The sequence below is a fragment of the Oenanthe melanoleuca genome, chromosome 13, assembly GCF_029582105.1.
Source record: "Oenanthe melanoleuca isolate GR-GAL-2019-014 chromosome 13, OMel1.0, whole genome shotgun sequence".
NCBI lineage: Eukaryota > Metazoa > Chordata > Aves > Passeriformes > Muscicapidae > Oenanthe > Oenanthe melanoleuca.
This window is the reverse complement of record NC_079347.1, coordinates 4,582,576-4,602,630: the sequence shown is the minus strand read 5'-3', so window position 1 is coordinate 4,602,630 and position 20,055 is coordinate 4,582,576. Positions and strand designations below refer to the sequence as shown.

General features: G+C 54.4%; 2 protein-coding genes across 2 annotated transcripts in view; one reads left to right on the top strand and one right to left on the bottom strand.

Moving 5' to 3' along the window:
• NEURL1B (neuralized E3 ubiquitin protein ligase 1B) overlaps positions 1-6,120 on the top strand; it is a 120,812-nt gene extending 114,692 nt beyond the window's left edge. The window contains 3 exon segments of the mRNA XM_056502643.1: positions 948-1,655; positions 2,765-2,890; positions 3,577-6,120. Coding sequence (XP_056358618.1) covers positions 948-1,655; positions 2,765-2,890; positions 3,577-3,821 — 1,079 coding nt within the window. The 3' untranslated portion in view covers positions 3,822-6,120.
• A 1,191-nt stretch (positions 6,121-7,311) lies between these two features.
• Positions 7,312-20,055, bottom strand: part of SH3PXD2B (SH3 and PX domains 2B) — a 58,920-nt gene continuing 46,176 nt past the window's right edge. The window contains 8 exon segments of the mRNA XM_056502632.1: positions 7,312-10,623; positions 10,625-11,947; positions 12,667-12,792; positions 12,933-12,982; positions 13,359-13,585; positions 15,415-15,532; positions 17,233-17,337; positions 18,611-18,745. Of these exon segments, the coding sequence (XP_056358607.1) occupies positions 10,519-10,623; positions 10,625-11,947; positions 12,667-12,792; positions 12,933-12,982; positions 13,359-13,585; positions 15,415-15,532; positions 17,233-17,337; positions 18,611-18,745 (2,189 nt within the window). The 3' untranslated portion in view covers positions 7,312-10,518.

The window sequence follows — 20,055 nt, the reverse complement described above, 5'->3', positions numbered from 1 at the left end:
GCTTCTGAGTGAGGCAGGTTCTGCTCTGCTGCTGGGTGCATTGGGGTGTTTTTCCTTCTTTGCCAAAAGCCTGGGGATTCTCTCCCCCAAGGAGCAGGCAGTGTTGGTGCTGGGCTGCTTCACCCCTCTCCATCTCTGGGAAGACCAGGAGTCATTCACACAGACTCTTAAATTCCACGTGCTTTGACTTTTGTCAGTGCATTAAAGCTTTCAGAGTGAAGTGTCCAGGCTGCCCCAGGCAGGGCTGGAGGTAGAAGGAGAACACCCCCAAACTTTCCCACACCTTTACATCACCCCCAAGCCTGGCATGGCTCAAGTGGAAACCTGGGAAATTAATTAAAGATCAACATCCTGACTTTCCCTTTGCTGTGAAAAGGGAAAACAACCTTCTGCTGTGAAATCCTTCTAACACCTGCAGGAAGTAGCTTTTGTGACAAGCTCTCCATTCAAAACCTCTGCAGGGCTGTGAACACCCTGGAGTTATGAGGCTTGAAATGACCTCTCTTGGCCACAGGTGTAAGGCAATGACAAGGAGTGTGGAAAGAATATCCATTCATCCTTCAGTTCCTTCACCTGTCACTTGTAGATTTGTGTTGCACAAGACCTTGGGACAACAAAATATTGAGACTTTTTTTTATATATAGCGTAACCTCAGAGCTATCAGATCCTTCTCCTCAGAAGGCTGTAGGACCATGCTGGTTTGCAGCTTTTCCCAGTTCCCCAGTGCAGGGAACTCCCAGATCACACAAATTCTTTGGAACACTTGTTTTTCCTTGGCTGGTGCCAAGATGCAGCCACTCCTCTGCCTGCTCCACGCGTGACTCCGCACCAGGAGCTGTTCATTAGTGGCTGATTTTCCCTTTTTGGAGTCCTGCAGGCTGCAATAATAACTGCAAGCAGCAAAGCAGGCAGTTTCCTCCTGACTAACCCGCAGCTTTCTCTCACAGACAGCATGTTTGCAGAGACCATGAGCACTGCCCGGCTCAGCACCGCCCGCCTCAGCACCTGCCTTCCCCAGAGCAACCACGACTCGGCCAACTTCAACAACAACGAGCTGGAGAACAACCAGGTGGTGGCCAAGATTGCAAACCTAAACCTGAGCCGGGTGCCAGGACTTGGGAGCGACAACCACATCATCCCCTGCTGCCCCAGCCGGCGGCAGCACGCCCAGGGAGTGCCGGCGTTCCTGGACACCGACCTGCGCTTCCACCCCACGCGCGGCCCCGACGTCACCTTCTCCCAGGACAGGATGGTGGCCTGCACCAACTGGCAGGAGAGCAATAGGACTTTGGTGTTCTCTGACCGGCCTTTGCACATCGGGGAGAGCCTCTTTGTGGAAGTGGGACACCTCGGGCTGCCCTACTACGGGGCGCTGTCGTTCGGCATCACCTCGTGTGATCCGAGCACTTTGCGGACAAACGAGCTCCCAGCGGATCCGGATTTTCTCCTGGACCGTAAGGAGTACTGGGTGGTTTATCGGGCGTTCCCTGTGCTCAGCAGTGGTGACATCCTCAGCTTCATGGTCCTGCCCAACGGGGAGGTGCACCACGGGGTCAACGGCGCCAGCCGGGGCATGCTCATGTGCGTGGACACCTCCCAGTCCCTCTGGGTGTTTTTTACAATCCACGGTGTGATCAACCAGCTCAAAATCCTGGGTAAGTGCAGCCAACGGAGCACCTGGCTTGGGGAAGGTTTCCTGGGTCAGAGCCCTGGGTTTGCACTCAGAGTGTTCACTGATGTGAGGATGCAGCTCCTTGTGTTTGCAAACAAGAGGGACAAAACACGGTGCCTGCCACAGAGATGTGTGCAGCCTCTGGGATTCCCCAGGAAAGGATGAGACTTGAGAGACAGAACAAGCAGCAGGCAGGGATGGCTGGGAGTTGCTGCTGTTTTGCAGTGGGTTTGTTTTTCTAAGGGATTCTTTATAAACAGGGTTGGTTGTGGGGGGCTACTGTTTTTCATTTTTAGAAGGGATTCTTTATAAACTCCCTATTGCAGCCAACAGGTATTAAATTTCTGCCTTGGTAAGGATGGTGATTTTTGTGAGCACAGCTCTTTTTAAGCATGGACAGTAATTGCTCCTGGAGCACTGCCACAGCACAGGGGTCAGCTGGCACTCCTGATCCATTGCTGGTGACCAGCTCCAGCCTTCCTGCTTTCCTCCTGTTAAGGATCCCATCAGAAAAGCAGATGTTAATGACTTTGTAAAGCAGGTTTTCTTCATCCAAAGCGATGGCCTTTCCCAGCTGACAGTGAGACAGCAGGAGCCCACTGCTGCTGGGGAGAGTGGGGAAGTGGAAAGGCAAATATTGGATAACCAATTACCAATCCAGTGCTTGCTCTACTGAAGCTGAACAGGCATCATACAAAGGCATAACGAGTGCAGGTCCTGGGTCACATCCATAATGTTGCCCTGTGTGGTCACCAAGGGGCAGCATTGGCTCTGTGCAGCCCCTGTGCAGGGGGTGGGAGCAGCTCAGCAGGCTGGGGGCTCTGGCCAGGGTTTGAGGTGTCAGCAGGCTGGGAGCTCTGGCCAGGGTTTGAGGTGTCAGCAGGCTGGGGGTTTTGGCCAGGGTTTGGGGTGTCAGCAGGCCGGGGGTTTTGGCCAGGGTTTGGGGTGTCAGCAGGCTGGGGGCTCTGGCCAGGGTTTGAGGTGTCAGCAGGCTGGGGGTTTTGGCTGGGGTTTGGGGTGTCAGCAGGCTGGGGGCTCTTGCCGGGGTTTGGGGTGTCCCTGGGTGGGCTCAGCTCTCCCCTGTGTTCCCAGGCACGGTGCAGTCCAGCCCAGGGACGGTGTCTCCCTCAGGATCCCCCGGTGGCTCCCAGTACGACAGCGACTCGGACGTGGCCTTCAGCGTCAACAGGTCCTCATCAGCCTCCGAGTCCTCGCTGGGTAAGGACAGCCAGCAGCTCCTGGGGCAGGAGAGGGAATGGGGAGGAAACACAGTGCTGGCAAGGTGTTCGTGGCCTGAAGAGGGGCTGTGCATTGGTTGTGGCAGCAGGAGCAGGGCAGGGACTGTCCCCTGTGCTGGCACTGCTGAGGCTGCACCTCCAAGCTTGTGTCCAGTTCGTGACATGAAAGATGTGGAGGGGCTGGAGTGTGTCCAGGGAAGGGTCTGAAGCACCAGGAGGGGCTGAGAGAGCTGGGAAGGGGCTCAGCCTGGAGAAAAGGAGGCTCAGGGGGGACCTTGTGGCTCTGCACAACTCCCTGACAGGAGGGGACAGCCAGAGGGGTCGGGCTCTGCTCCAAGGAACAGGGACAGGATAAAACAGCATCTAGTTACACCAGGAATGGTTTAATTTGAATATAAGGAATAATCTCTTTATGAAAAGGGTGGTCAGGTATTGAACAAGCCTTCCAGGGAAGTGGTGGAATCACCATCCTTACAAACGTTCAAAAAACGTGTGGATGTGGCACCTGCCCCGTGTGTAGAAAAGGGATAACAGGCTCTGCTGCAGGTTGGAATAAAATGGGATTCATTCAGCCAAAGAACCAAGCAACGATTGAGGAGAACCTTAAAAACTGACCTAGGCGTGTTTGCCCCATCCCTGTGCCTAAACAACCTCCTTCTTTCGCAGTGACTGCCCCCAGCTCCCCTCTGAGCCCCCCCATCTCTCCCGTCTTCTCCCCTCCGGAGCCGTCGAGCAGCAAGAACGGCGAGTGCACCGTGTGCTTCGACAGCGAGGTGGACACGGTCATCTACACCTGCGGACACATGTGCCTCTGCAACACCTGCGGTCTTAAGCTGAAGAAGCAGCTCAACGCCTGCTGCCCCATCTGCAGGAGGGTCATCAAGGATGTGATTAAAATCTACCGCCCCTAGGGGCTGCGGGACGGGGAACGCCGCTCGCCACGCTCGCCTTTCCGTCCCTGCTTATGGGTTATCGTGCTGGTCAGTCGTTATCAAGTGGCTCGTTATCTGTGTTTCCTTATTTGACTGGTAGGGCACAATTCAGGGAGCAAAGCTGAGGATTGTGCTGGTCAGGCTGAGCCAGGAGCTGAGCCAGCTGCGAATGAGAAATTTTCCCATGCTAAAGCTCCTTTTTTCCCTCCTCCTGCCGCGGGGGAGGCTCGGCTCGGCGTGGGGAGGTTGCCAGGTGCCACTGGGTTTCCCCACCCTAAAACCCGACAGCTCTGGGCTGCTGCTGCCAGGGGATTGTGCTGTGGTGGAGCAAAACTGGGATGAGCCCAGCAGGAGGGTTCAGAGTGGACAGAAGGGATCTGGAAATATCATGCAAGGAGAACTAGCTCAGGCCGAATAGTGGCACTGCCAGGTTGTCACTTATTGGGGTTCTGTCCTCATGAACAGGCTCGTGGGGACATGGAGGAGCTGCTCTGGGTTAGATAAAGCAGGTTTTTCTTTCTGTGGCAGCACAGGGAGTTCTGCCCATGGGGGCTGAGAGCCAGGGAGCTGCCCCTGCAGGCAGTGGGGAGCCCAGGCAGCCCCTGCAGGGCTGGAGCTGTAGGGGCAGCTCGGGCACTGCCCTGCTGCCTTCTGAAGCCATAAGCTGCAGCCTGTGCAGCACAGGGCTGCTTGGCTGGGCACTCTGCACCCATGGCACACTGCAGGGATGGGGTTTGTCACCCCCAGGACCAGCCCCTGCTCTTTGCTCTGCCCTCCTGTGACAGCTGTGTCACCCTGTCCTGGCTGTCACCTGTGCCAGACCTGTGCAGCCGCTGCCATGGCAGGGCTCAGCCCTTCCTCCCGCCCCACCACGGGGATTTTTTGGAGGCTCTGGTGAGAAATTCATTTCTGACCCAGTCCCATCAGGCTCACCTTTATTTCTGGGGACTGGATGTGCTGATTTCACCTGTTCTTTCTCCAGCCTCTGCAGGTTTCCCAGCACGCTGGGTCTCAACTGTGGATGAGACCTTGTTGAGAAAAACAGGGACTCTCTCACTTGGCTTTACTTAGGGGGAAAGAAAAAGGCTCTGAGGCTGAATTAAAAGGTAAATGGGTTTTGGGTGTAATGCCAGCTACAGGCAGCACCTGATTGTGCAGCTGGTGTGAGGAGCTCAGCATCCTCCTCCCTGCTGCTCTCCACCTCCACCCTCTGCCCATTGCACAGCCCCTGTCCTGTCCTTCAGCCCAAGCCTGGCCAATTTCCAGCTGTTCCAGGCTCATAAAGAGAGGAAAAAAAGAGATGGAAATGGGAGGATGAGAGGGGCTGTCACTGCAGCTCGGTGACCAAGTGTGTGAGAACAGCTTTTCAGAAAGGTGCAATTACCAATTACCACACTGGAGTCTGGAAAAAGGGGAAAAAATGGCACAATAACTCCTGTACATTTCAGGGCTTCTGGGCACAGAGGGAGCCCGAGGGATGTCTGGCTGTTCCCTCTCTCCCCCAGGGCTGTGGGTGCCTGGTGCTGCTGCCCAGGGGGTTTGGGTACAGCCCTGTGCCACGCTGCCATCGGGGAGGGCACAGCCAGGCAGCAGCTCACAGCCTGTGCTCACAGGACACCCAGAAACCTTTTGATTTTCCCTTGGAGAGCTGATGAACGTTTTCATTGAGTGCATCAACGAGAGGCTGCTGTGGAGCCAGAGCTCTGAGCCTGGCATGAGCTTTGCTGAGCCCTTTCTGGTGCCACTGGCTGATGCAGCAGAGCCACTGCTCCTTTCCCTGCCACCTTGGGCACCTTCCCTGCACCTGCAGCTTCTCTGCTGCCCCCACCCCAGGCTCTGGGAGCTCCCAGCCCCACGTGGGGCAGTGGGCACAGCACCAAGGGGTGTGCCAGCCCTGGGAAGCCTTTCCACGGGGAGGAATTCAAGGAAAACTGTGGGAATTCCCACCTGGAATTTGCCAGATGCCCTTTGCCTCCATCAGCAGGGTGGGTGAAGCCTGGGTGGGTTGTTTTTTATTTTTTGGTGTAGCTCTGTTTTGTATTTTTAAGCCAGCAAGGAGAAACACCAAATCCACCCCAGGAGCTGTTCAGGACACGTTGAAGAGGCTGAATTTTTGCTGTAGCAGCCAAAACCAGTTTGCAAGAAGGGGCAGCACCCAGTGAGGCCAGCAAGGGAAACGATGGGATGGGACAGCAGTGGACTTGTGGCCCTGCCTATCTAAGAGCAACAGGAATTTTCCAAAATAGGCCTCAAAAAAAAAAAAAAAATTAAAAAAATATATTTCCAGGAAAAGGTAGCCTCTTACAGATTTCATTGTTATTATTCGTATTGCTATTTTTTTTAAACAGTCCAATGATATATGATTTGTACAGAAGATCTGTTTGTGCCTTATAAGGGTGTCTGTGCACTTTTTATCCTTTTTAAAGCAACTTTTAAAAAGAAAAAAAAAAAAAAAAGATTGCGGGGGGGGGGAGAAAACCAACACAGATCAATGGTAGTTTTATAGAATTTTGTGTTCACTGAGAATCCTGCTTTATAAATATATATATATATATATATATAAATAGACATACATATATATATATATATATATATATATGAGTGAAAAAGTGTTTATTTCCATGGATTTTCCCCTCCTCTCCTCCTTAACCTTTGTTTGAAAATTTAAGAAAGGAAGAAAGGAAAGAGATGGGGGGGAACTCTTCTCCCTGTCCCCCTTTCCCAGGCAGTTCCTCTCTTGTTGTTACCTTTATGATTCAATACTGTGACCTGTATTCTCTTGTTGAAGCTGAAGCAGATTTTGGACCTCTGTATTAGGCTTTTCAAGCAAAATTTTGGGGGGCCTGGGGAGGGAGGGCATCGCACGAGGGAGGGAGCTGCACTCTACATGTCAGTGCTCTGTAGTGTTCAGTGCTGTGTGTTTTCCTTTCGTCCATTTACCTGTTTTCCATGAATATAATTTGACTTGTTTATGAAAGAAATAAACCTTTGGCTTGTACAGAGTGCTCTGGAGTGCTTCAAAGAGTTTGAGCTGTGAGAGTGGGACAGTTTTGATTTGGAAAGTGAGATAAGACTGATCCAGAGGGGCAAAATAATAATAATAATAATAATAATACTAGTAATAAAAGAGACACTTTAAAACCTTTCCTGAGCTTTGCTTTGCTCCTGGCAGTCACTGCCCAGTGGCTGCTCACTCCTTCCATGGCTGGGAGGCTTTGCTGGCTCATTTAACCCTGCAAATCCTTGGAAATTTGGGGAACAAGGGTGGATTTCAGGGCTACAGAGGTGAAAGGCTCTTCAGGCAAGGCAGCTCCAGCCTGGCCCCCTCCTGGGTAATGCAGACACAGCAGGAAGGCAGATCTTCATTTTCAATTTATTTTTAATTTTTTCCTTTTCTCTTTTTTCCTTTACCTGTTTTCTTCCCCTTTTCCTTTTTCCTCTTCCCTTTTCACTTTCTTCTTTCTTTTTCCTGTTTCCTTTTCCTTTTTCCTTCATGTAGAGTGGAAAAATTCATTCACAACTCCGCCCTGCCAGAGCTGGGTGTTCACACAAACCCCTCACTCACCCTGGATGCTGAAGGAGCCTGATAATTTCTGCCAAAATACCTTTTTGGACACTGTGCTGCCTCACTTTATCCCCAGAGCTGATCCCTGTCCACCCAGAACCCCTCAGTACTGGCAATGCCTCCTCCCTCTCTTCCCCAAAATCACCAAACTCTGCTGGTTTAAACATCCACACTCCACTGCCTCATTTATTGGGATATAAGTTTGGGCACCAAGGAAGACACAAAGAGCTGCCAGGGTTCCCATGAACCTCCCTGCCAGGATGGACAGACAGACAGACCCCAAACCAGCCCTGGACACCCCAAAATTCCACCAGCCATACACACAGGTTCACCAGGGTGCTTGAAACCAGTCAAGCAGTTTCTTTTTATTTCTTAAAAAAAAAAAAAAAAAAAAGGAAACAAAAGAGGAAAAAAAAAAAAAAAAAACCACAATCCCAAAACCCAGCAAATAATAATAAAAATAATAATAAAAAAAATCTATCCCTTAAAGGTGAAGGTATAGACAGGGCATGGACACAGCTACATCTACCTTTGCTCCCCCCACCCACCCCCAGTAATGGAGATTTATACATATCCCATAATACACACACATGGACAGACAAAGGGGCTTTGGGAGCCTGGCAGGAGCTGATGCCCACCCAGGATGTGCCCAGCCCTGCCTGTCCCCAAATCCTGGGCCCTGGGCACAGCAGTGCCCCCCTGCCACAGCCTCAGGGCTGCTCTGGGAGGCTGGGCTGTGGCTGCTGGGGAGCTCCCCCAGAATTTGGGGTGCTTTGGGCCACCCTCCTCCTCCTCAGGAGGTAGCAGGGAGGGGCAGGGAGGAGAGGCAGCCTGGCTTGGGGCACAAACCAGAGGGGGACAAAGCCCTGCCAGCCCAGGGGCTCCTGGCATCATCCCCACAGGAGTTTGGCCACTTGGCAGACAGGAAAGGGGGTAAGGCTGAGGTGTGTGGGCACCTCCTGAGGGTGATCCCAGAGGAAAACTCCCTCCTGGAAGCTCTTTGGGAGGAAGGGAGATCCTGTCAAATACAGAAATACAGTACTTGTGTCAGGAAAATGGAGCACCACCAGTTGCAAGGCTCAGGCTGGGAGGGGAGGGGAGCAGCCCTCGTGGAGAGGCCACACAAACAGCAGAGGACAGCCAGGGCACAGAGGGCTCTGAGACACAGCTGAGATGAAAAGGACATTCAGCAAAGCACAGCAAGGACACAGTGCCCAGGGGAAGGACACACAGCCCTGTGTCCAGAGCAGGGATCCAGCCCCAGCCCCTTCCCACACACCTGGGAGCTGGACTGGGCTGTGGAGCAGCTCTGGCTTCACTCACCCTGTCCCCACTCCTTCCCAAAGCAGGAGGGATTGATTGGAGCTGTCTCAACCCACCCTGCAGCTCTCTGGGAGCACATCAACACCTCCCTTGTGCCAGCAGGGAGCTCTGGTATTGCACTGGGCTGCAAATTCGGTCCTTTTTGCCAGCTCAGGTGAGTCAGCCTCATCAGGGGCTGATGTGCCACCAGAGAAAACCGCAGGTGGGAGGAGAGGAATCAGCCACACACCAGGGTGCCTGAATTCCCACGGCTAAAAATGCATTTTGAGGCTTCTGGATATGAGGATGGTCAGGGCTTTTCTATCAGATCAAACTGCCCCATCACCTCCCAGAATGACCCTGGCCAGAGGCAGCACAGTGTGCAGATTTCCACATTCCCAGGGTGGAAAATATGGGACAGAGAGGGAAGTGAGCATCTGGGGGAGTGGAGAAATGCTCCTTCAATTCAGCCAGCCTCAAATGAGAGGGAAAACTGTCATTATTTCCAGCAGCAAAACAATGTGGCTGCATTGCTCACATTTGTAATTAGACCAGAAAGGGCAACAGGGCTTGGCCAACACCAAACCTGACCCTGCCTTGGCATGGGGGCTGGACTGGATGAGGTCCCTTCCAGCCCAAACAATTCTGTGACTCTGTGAAACCCACAGACATCCAGGTTTAAAGCTCTTCTGGAGAGAAACGTGGCCCTGAAGCTGCAAATAGCCAAGGACAGAAAGGAAGAAAGCAGCACTGGGGAACAACAGCTCATCCTCCTGCTGGGATAAGCAGCACTGAGGGCAAGGCAGGGATGTCAGCATGGAAAAAACCCAGGCTCTGCTTGCCCAGAAGCCCCTCCAAGCCAGCCTGGCCCCCAGGGGGGCTGCAAGGACAGGCAGGTGGGTGACACAGACAGCAGGCAGCCCCTGAGCAGCAGACACAGCTCAGAACTGGTGGTGACGAGGAGCTGAACTGCCCCATTCTGGATTGCACTTGGTAAGATCAGCACCAGGGAAGGACCCAGCTCCTGGGCCCTGGCGAGGGTGATCCCCTCCTAGCCCAACAGGAGGGCAGTCTGTGTGGGAGAGGAGAGCAAAGCATCTCTTTTCCAGGGGTTTTGGGGTTGTTCTGGTCCTCTGTGCCTTGCATAGAATTCCTCAGCTCCAGCAAAACCCCTCTGATGTTTGGTTGCAGTACTGCAGGGGAGAAGCTGAGAGCTGTCCTGGACCAGCACAGACAGGAGCTGCTAAATGAGGGTGGATTTTCCCCTATTTTTTTCCACCAGGAGGATGTTGAAGTTAACACTTGTCATGGTAGAGCAGGGAAGGACCAAGGGATGATCCCTGTGCAGGCACAGCCCTTAACCACAGACAGAGCTGCAGAAGCTGTTCTCAGCAATCACTCCTCCTTTTTGCCACATTCCCCGTGGCTCTGCTACACCCCTGGACTAAGAAACTCTTCCCTGAGCTTCAGGGAAAGGCAAATCCTTCTGTGATTTCCTTCACTCCACCTGCTTGCTGCTGGATTTCTCTCCAATTCACCACAGAGGTGGCAAAATGTCCCTGGAGGTCCATCTCCCAAACACAGAGAAGACAGGGGCCAAGTCCTTCAGGGCATGTGAGGAGGAGGATGGGTGGGAGCACAGGGGTGGGGAGGGGAGGCTGAGCTGCTTCCTCCAGCTGAGGCATGGCATCTCAATTATCATCTCTTCTTTTAGAGCCAGCCTTCCAGAAAAACTATAAATTAATCTGTTCATTAAATACTCAGGTGGGAGCCCAGGGGGAGCCTCCAGCTGTGCAGGCTGAGGAGCAGCTAGGGCTTCTTCCTCAGGTAGTTGGAAGGGATCCAGCCCTCCCAGCAGGGCCCCCCAGCCAGCACCTTGCAGAACCACCAGCCACTGCTGTTCTTCTCACGAACCTTCAAACAAAGTCCCTTCTCTGAAGCTGTTGGTCTCCTCGTCACCCTCAAAATCCGCCACGGCCACGTAGAGAGCTTCCCTGGAGATGTCCTGGCTGGAGATGGCTGAGGGCCTCTCCACGGGTTTGGAGATGACCTTTGGGCTGACGCTGCTTCTGGCTTTGGCTTCGTCCTGCAGGGAGGCCGAGAGGAAGGGTTTGGCTTTGGGAGGGACCAGCAGGGGCCTGCCTGGCACGGCGGGGGCTCGGGGCTCGGCGGGGACGGTGGCGGCAGCCCCCAGCTTTTTGGGAGGGGGTGGCCTGCGAGGGGGCACCACGGGGCGCTGCAGGGGGGCGTCCCTGGCGCAGGGGGGGCTGGCTGGCCCTAAGGGAGATTTGGGCAGTGCCTCTCTGGGGGCACTGTCCAGCCTGGGCAGGGCCTTGCTCTCCACTCCCGGAAACCTGGCGCAGGGCTCGGAGGAGAGCACGGCACTGCTGAAGGAGCTCTCTGCAGGGCAGTCCTGCTCCAAGGGCTTCTCTGGGCCCTTGGCAGGTCTCAGCTTGCTCCTCAGGCTGCAAATGTCCAGCTTGTCATCGGCCGGGGGCGGCTCAGGCCGGGGGGATGCGGCGGGTTTAGGCCGGACCTGAGGCCTCGACTTCAAGAACAAGTTCTGGGTGATGGGCTCAGGTTTGTCCTCCACAGGCTCAGCTTTTGGCTTGGTTGGCTTGACAGTGGGCCGGAGGTTTGGCTTCTTCACCTCCTTGGCCGACACCTTGTGTCCACACTCCAGCCCCATCTCGTTTTTCAGCTGGAAGAGTTTGCCCTTCTCCGGTTTGAGCTCCGGCCTCTTGCTGTCCTTGGGGGCTGCCGACTGCTTGGGTGGGATCATGGGCAAAATCATGCCTGGGGGCTTGGGGGGAGGTCTCTGCCTCTCCAGCAGCTCTCCCTCTGATTTAATGATGGACTCCTTCCTGGGCGGGAGGCTGGGCTTCTCCTCCGTGTCGCGCTCGGGGATCTCCTCGTAGCCGCCGGCCACGGACAGGTCCCCGCTGTCAGCAGCCTCCTTGCCCTTCCAGTCCTTGCCCCACCTGCCAGCACAGTCTGTGCCATTGGGAGGAGCCTCTGGCAGTGGCCTGCAGGGCCCTGTCCCCTCCTCGCTGGCGCTGGTGCTGCCCTCGGTGTCACCCAGCCGCAGCTGCGCCAGCTCGGTGCCCAGCGGGGCCAGGAAGTTGGGCCTGGAGGCGTTGCTGGTTTTCTTGTACTTGTCAATGAAGGTGGCAGGGGCCCAACCTTCCTTCTCCTCGATCTGGATGTACCACCAGCCACTCAGGTTCTTCTCAATCACCTGCCGGGGGAGAAAAGGAGACCTCAGACAGCTGCTCTGCACTTGAGGGAAACGATGGAAGGGGACACACCAAAAGCCATGGAACCCCAAGAGTGGCTTCCTAAGGGGAGGGGCAGCTGGTCCTGGCTGCCAGGGAAGGGAAGAGGCTGAGGAAAAGCTGCTGAGCTGTCCCTGTCCCTCCTGGAGCAGGGTGCTGGCTGCTGGAGGTGGCCACAGCGTGGCACTGTTGGAGCAGGAACAGCAGCATCCCTTGTGATCCCACACTGCCCAACCTCCCTGCAGCTCTAGGAGCAGGGCACTGGCTCAGTGGGGCAGCCCTGGAGCAAAAATCCTCCTAGAGAGGCAGAAATCACATCCACACACAGAGAAAGCAAAATCCCATCTGCAGGAGGGATTCTGCCAGCAAAGAGGGTGTGCCAGGAATTTTGGAAGGGCTTTTAACTTTACACCTGGGCTAAGAGGAAAAGCTCCCATCCCTAACCCCGTTTGTGGTGTGGGTTTGTTTTCCATTTGCTCAAACAGAGCACTCACACCTGGGGGCCACCAAGAATGGTGTGGGGCCAAAGTCTTGAGCTCCTACAGGTATTTATCCCACTCTCAGGTCTGGAATGTTAACAGAGACAAAACCATGCCTGGTTTGCACCCAGAGCAGATCTCCTGGTCTGGAAAAGGCCCCAGGCAATGGGAGCACTGCCCTGAAGTGAAGGTGACAGCCTCACCTCTACTTTCATTCCAGCCTGGAAGCTGATGCCATCAGGGATGGTGGTCTGGAAGTCAGCAATGGTGTAATATTCCTCTTCCACTTGAGGGGGGACAGGAGGCTTAGGCAGGTTCAAACCACGGGGCTGTGGCAGGAAAACAGAAAAGCCATCAGTGTGTTTGTCCAGCAGGTGTGACACCACATCCAAGCACGGGGACAGAGCTCCCTGCAGTGCTCCCCTCTCCCCCCTGCCCCTGCTGCCCTCCCACAGCAGCTGCCACTTACTATGGTGAGGTCTCGGCGAGGAGGTGGCCTCTGCCTCATCTTTGGTGACTCTGTGGAAGAAGAATTCCAGATGCTCTTGAGTTTCTGGCATTTGAGCACGTGTTCATGAAAGACAAGTGAGAGACAAAACAGAAAGGCAAGGACTAAACCTGTCCCAGGGGAAAGGAACCTGAAGCCCACCTGAGTCTGTTTGCAGCCCACTTGGGGCTGCATTTGGAGCCCACTTGAAGCTGGATTTGGAGCCCACCTGAAGCTGTATTAGAAGCCCACCTGAAGCTGTATTAGAAGCCCACCTGGGGCTCTGTTTGCAGCCCACCTGGGGCTCTGTTTGCAGCCCACCTGAAGCTGTTTTTACAGCCCACCTGAGGCTGTATTTGGAGCCCACCTGAGGCTGTATTCAGCCCCCCAGCCCTGCCCAGCACTTACTGCGTCGGCTGTCGGCGCTGGCCAGGGCTCTGCTCTCCAGCCTCCCGTCCCTCGGGCCCCCCAGCCCGTCCTTGTCCCTGCTGGCCAGCACCTGCTGCCTGGAGACACCATCCAGCTCCAGGGCACTCGAGGGAGCCGAGGAGCCCGAGCCCAGCTTGGGTGGGAACACATCCCCATTGCCCTTCCTGAGGTAGGAGGCAGGGGCCCAGCCCTCCTGGCCCTGGTACCTGTGGGGGCAAAATTGGATCTGTTATTATGGTATTATATGGATCTGTTATTATTATATTATATGGATCTATTATTATATTATATGGATCTGTTATTATATTATATGGATCTGTTATTATGATATTATATAGATCTGCTATTATGATAATATATACATTATATACATAGCAATAATGGGATGGAGCTGAAGGTTTGGCAGTCCTAGAGCTTTTATTCCATTAGTGTCACCAGCCTCATTTTACAGAGTGAGACACAGGAGATGGTGAAAGCCCTCACTGTGACAACAGCAGCCAAAATTCTCTTTGTTACAAAATTTTTTAAAAAGATTTCTAGCCAGTTAAAAGCTTACAGGCATTTGCTTAAGCCAATTATTAAAGCTGCATGTACATCTTGCTCTGATCATGCTTGCATGTAAAAACAATGGATAAAGGTTCATTATTAAACTTACACATTTCTATTGTTTTGCTTAACATTTTCCTAAGGCCTATCTCTGCTCACAGACTTATTTCTTGTCTTCAGCATTTTTGCTTCCTTCCATTCTGAGATTTGCTTTCCCACAGCTTTGTGAGAGCTTTCCACCTTTTCCATTTCCCACAGACAGCAGTGTCACTGCACAGAGCCATGCCAGGGATGTGAGCCCAGAGCTCAGCACACACCTTGGCTGCAGGCACTGCCAGCTCCAACAGGAGCTTGCCAGGCTCTCCACGGCACCAGGAGAGCTCCTTTGTGATTAATGCTCAGCCAGGGCCAGGGGCTGGGAGGGATCTGAAGCCCAGTTTTCACTTCTGCAATGGCACCAGCTCAGGAATGGAGAGCTCTGGCAGGGAAAGCAGAGGGAAGAACCAGAGGGCTGCTGCTGGGATTGATGTACCTGGTCTTTGGAGAGAGCACAAACCCTCTCCCTGCTGGCAGCCTGGATCCCTTCCCTGCTCTAAATCTGTTCAGGAAAGAAAGCAGCCCTGTGACCTGACTGAAAAACCACATCCACAGTGCCCCTGCCATGGCAGAGACCCTCCCTGCTGGCTGGGCTGCACTCACCTCGCTCATGGCACCAACCCCTGAGCCTGTAGCTGCCTTTGGAGCTCCTGGGGCAGCTCTCCTGTGCCTCAAACATCCCTGGCTGTGTTTGTGGGGCTGTGCTGCTGCCAGGAGCACAGGTTCAGTGGAAAATTGCAGTGTGTGCTCCCACCCTGAGCACGCCTGGCTGTTTGCTGAAGGGAAGGGAAAGAGAAGGGAAAGAGAAGGGAAAGAGAAGGGAAAGAGAAGGGAAAGAGAAGGGAAAGAGAAGGGAAAGAGAAGGGAAAGAGAAGGGAAAGAGAAGGGAAAGAGAAGGGAAAGAGAAGGGAAAGAGAAGGGAAAGAGAAGGGAAAGAGAAGGGAAAGAGAAGGGAAAGAGAAGGGAAAGAGAAGGGAAAGAGAAGGGAAAGAGAAGGGAAAGAGAAGGGAAAGAGAAGGGAAAGAAAGAGAAGGGAAAGAGAAGGGGAGCTTCCAGCAGAAAACAACTGGCTCAGCACAGCAGAGCTGGCCCAGACCTGGCCATTCCCTGCAGGAGCCCCCAGCCAGAGCCAGGGGATCCAGCCTGCCCTGGGACATCTGTGGCTTTTCCCAGCAGCAGGATGTGACACCCCAGGAATGCTCCCACACCTTGGCACTGCTGGAGGGCACAGCACATGACATCAGGGAACCAGGGCATCTCAAAGATTTTCAACCAAAGCTGTGCTTGAACATCAAATCTGTCAGGATGGAGAGAAATAATTCCTGGTACTCTGCCCTCCCCTGCTCACAGACTTGCCTTGGGGCTGGACACCCCACAGTGCCTGGGCCAGTACCTGATTTTCCACCAGCCCTCCAGGTTCTTCTGGATCACCACCACCACAGCACCTTTGTCCAGGTTCATTTCATCCTGGTCCCTTGCAGTGTAGGGGTAAATAACCGTGTACTTCTCTTCTGGTGGAAGAAAGAGCAGTTTCAGGGAGGAGCTGTTTGATGGAAACCTGGCCTCAGCTGAAAACATGGCTATGAAGTGCTTTAAATGATAATTGTACAAGTGGTAATTTAGGTGCAAACACACAGAGATACACGACCATTCAAAGGGAAATGACAGTGAAATGAATTTGGAAATGTAAACTTTGGAGAGCTACTCTGGCCCAAGAAGTTCTCTGAAACAGTTTCTCTTCTCCCTTAGGACTAAAGACTTTTCACAACTCATCACAGAAGCTCTTCCATGCATCCATTTCTGCTCAGATTTCATTCTCAGAGTCTTTAAAGAGCAACTGTCCTCTGTAAGGGGAGAGAAATCCCACAGGCATGAGGGGGCAGCCCCATGCACACAGAGGTGCCCTCAAACTGCTCCAGAGCAGCAGATCTGCAGGACCTTCACCATTTAACCCCCAGGACCTGGCCAGAGCCATGGGGGGAGCCTGGAGAAGAGCCTGGTGTCCTGTCCACCACAGCAAGGGATGGCAAGCAGGGATGGGGATGTCCTTCCCTTCAGGAGGAAGGAGAAACATCCTGAAAGCCATGCAGACATGTCAGACAAGTGGGTCCATCCATCCTCCCCTCTCCCTCAGCCTCCTCTCTGAGGAAACACAAGGAAATAATTACCCATGAGTGCTAAAACAGGGTGAAGGCCATTTGGGGGAAAATCTGCCTCCAAATTCCACCCCTCTGGGCATCCCTATATCCCCACCACGGATTTGTCTTCTGGCAGTGGCACAGCTCTGGAAGGCTCTGATTTCCCACCCCCCTTTCTGCAGAGGAGACCAAGCAGAGAAAATGTCCCATCACATCCAGCAAGAGCTTCTCCTCCTGAGCCCACCTTGAGGCACCAACCCCAGGGCTCATGGTTAGCCCAGGAATTAAGGCAGAATCCTGCAGGAACTGCAGTTTCTGAGCCCAAACCCAAACATGAGAAGGAGCAGCTGAGAGGGGAGAGGCTGAGGAGCAGGGGGGGCACATGCACAGCAAACAAACATGCACACAAGGCTCCAGAAAGTCTCTGTGGGCTCCACCTCGACCCCATCCACTGGTGTACAAGTCCCCAAGAGTCCGGCGGCGGCCGAGGTGCCTGGGCAGAGACCAGTACCTCCATGGCACTGGGAACAGCAGGGGCAGCAGGAGAAGGACAAGAGAGGACGTGAGGAGGTGGCACTGCAGCTCCAGAGGAGCAGAGACTCTGCTCTCCTCCCCAGGCTGAGCCCCCTGCACCCCCAGCTGCCCACTCGAGGGGCTGAGGCAGGATGTGTTTTGCAGGGACACTTTGGATTTGCTCCAAGGACAGGCTGGCACCTGGCTATTCCCTCTCTGTGGGCTCTTTGTTCTGCATGTGTTGAGGTCACATGCATTGCCCAAGGATTTTGGGCTGTGCTCCTCCTCCATCCAGGGCAGGTAAAAAACTCCCTGGGCCCAAAGGAGGCACTGGGGTGAGCATTCCTTGGAGGCGGCACCTCTGTGGGGGAGCAGAAAGGTCAGTGGATACCCCAGCACTGCAGCACTGGGCAGGCAGGACATTCCTGGGGTTTCATCCCTTTCCCCAGGCTCTGCTCTTGGGTTTTCCCTCCCCAGGCTCGTGCCCTGCCCCATCCAGGGGGGTGATGCAGTGCTCCCAGCAGAGGAAACTGGGGCAGATGTCTCCAGCAGCTTCTTACCTTCGTCAGGCTGCATGGAGAACTCATCCTGGACTCCATCCTGGGCCTCCAGGCAGGTTGCTGGCACCCAGCCTTGCTCCTCCAACGTGCTCACAAACCACCAGCCTGAGGAGAAAACAGCAGGAGCCTCAGCCAAGGACTCACACCAGCCAAAAACTCCCTCCCTCCCTTCCAAACCTGCCTGGGGGGCTGTGACCCATTTATTGTAAAGCTGGGGTGACCCCAAAGCAACAGAGCCAAGCACAGGAGAACAGCTGAATGACATCTAAAAATACAATTCCCTCCCCAGGAAAACCAGGAGAGGCTCTGAGAGCTGAATGGCTCCAACAACTGCATTTGCTTTTGGTTTTTTCTGCCCCTTCATGGTTCATTTTGCCTCAGTGTGGGTCAGCAAGCCTGGGATAATTAGCAGAGATGAATACCCTGTGTGTGAATCGATAGCTGAGCCCTGCTGTGCTCGCCTTCTTTACATTTGTGGAAACAGCAGAACTGAAAAGCTACGAGCAAATGCAGGGTTTAAAACATCAGCTCTCCCAGTGGATGCCCAGGCAGCTCCAGAGAGGCCACAAGCAATTCTGGGCCCTGCTGTGTGCCCAATCCAAACCAACCCTCGCTGCTCGCTATTAAAAGCACAATTTGTGTCTTTAGGGGGGAAAATAAAGACTGACTATTCCCCTCAGAACCCCCCCAGAGAGTCATTTAGATTGTCAGGGAGGGAATCAGTTACCTGCATGGGAGGGAAAAGCAGGGCTGACCTTTGCTAAATAAATTATTTCTCACAGTTTTTGAGCTGGCTGTGCTAATCGTTTCATTTGCTTCAGGGTTGCTTTTATTTCTCTCGTCCTCAAACAGAGCTGCTGGTAAAACTGTTCCTCTGGGGAGCAGCTCTCCAAAATGTTAAAATCTATTTTCATGGTTGGAGTCCCCCCTACAAGCATCTTCTGTAAGCTTTAGGGAATCAATTCTCCACAAGCTCCAGGGTCCACAGCATGGCTCAGTCCCTTTGCAGAGGTTAAGAGCGAGTTTAAGTTTTGAAGCAAGCAAGAGCTCAGCTGCTGCCCACAGGAATTGTGAATGCACCAAGGGGACTTTATGGCCACGAGTGTCCCTGTCTGTCACTAGAACCAGTGGCAGAGGACAGTGATTTGTCCTCAGGACACATCAAACTTTCAGCACAAGCAGAGACTGGCAGAGGTGACGGCGCTGGGTGCTCAGCACGAGGGGAAATGAGCCCTGGAGAGATTTATCCACACTCACAGACCAAAGGTGCTTCCTGCACACCCACCTGAGCTCACCACGCCCGTGGGGCTGAGTGCCACAAGGAAAACAGACAACACAGCACTGCTGAACACCCTGTGCAGAGCCCAGCTGCCTGTACCTGATTCGTTCTTCTCAATGATCTCCACCACCTGGCCCACGCACAGGCTGATCTCCGAGCTCTCCTGCTTCTGGTAGTCGGCCACCACGACATACTGCTCCAGCAGCAGGGGCTCTGCCGAGGCGCCGTCAGCTCCTGCGCGGGGACAAGAACCCACCCGTGGGCCAGGGCACGCCAGGGGTGCCAGGGGGACAGGGGCAGAGGGCAACAGCCAGGTGGGATGGGACAGCAGGTGGGATGGGACAGCCAGGTGAGACCTGCTGCACAGCCAGGTGAGATGGGACAGCCAGGTGAGACCTGCTGCACAGCCAGGTGAGACTGGGCACAGCAGGTGGGATGGGGACAGCCAGGTGAGACCTGCTGCACAGCCAGGTGGGATGGGACAGCCAGGTGAGATGGGGGCAGCCAGGTGAGACCTGCTGCACAGCCAGGTGGGACCTGCTGCACAGTCAGGTGAGATGGGACAGCCAGGTGAGATGGGACAGCCAGGTGAGATGGGACAGCCAGGTGAGACCTGCTGCACAGCCAGGTGAGATGGGGACAGCCAGGTGAGATGGGGACAGCCAGGTGGGACCTGCTGCACAGTCAGGTGAGATGGGACAGCCAGGTGAGATGGGACAGCCAGGTGAGATGGGACAGCCAGGTGAGACCTGCTGCACAGCCAGGTGAGATGGGGACAGCCAGGTGAGATGGGGACAGCCAGGTGGGACCTGCTGCACATCCAGGTGAGATGGGGGCAGCCAGGTGAGACCTGCTGCACATCCAGGTGGGATGGGGACAGCCAGGTGGGACCTGCTGCACATCCAGGTGGGATGGGGGCAGCCAGGTGGGACCTGCTGCACACCACAGCCATGCAAGGAACCTCCACCAGCCGCCACCTCTCAGCAGCCTGCACCTGCCTGGGGTTTTGGGGACTCTGAGCAAAACACAGAGCCTGGGATGGGTTCTGAATGGAGAGCCCCACTGGGGGTGTCTGTAGGACAGGGCAGCATCCCCTGTCCTCACTGTGCTGTGCTCAGCCCCCTGTTCCCTGCCCATCTCCTCCAGTTTCCTGGGAGAAAAAGGGAAAAAAAACTATCCCGAGGAGGAGCAGAGGGGGCAGAACACAGCGGGAACCAAGCGCTGCTGCGGCCAGGAGGAGGAGAGGCGGAGCTGCGGGATCCCGGGAACGGGGCAGCAGGGGGCACTGCGGGATAAGGAGGGGTCAGCATGGGATAAACACAGGATAACCACGGGATAACTATGGGATAACCACGGGATAACCATGGGATAAATACAGGACGACCATGGGATAACCACGGGATAACCATGGGATAACTATGGGATAACTATAGGATAACCATGGGATAACCAGGGGATAACTATGGGATAACCACGGGATAACCATGGGATAACCATGGGATAACCACGGGATAACCATGGGATAACCATGGGATAACCACGGT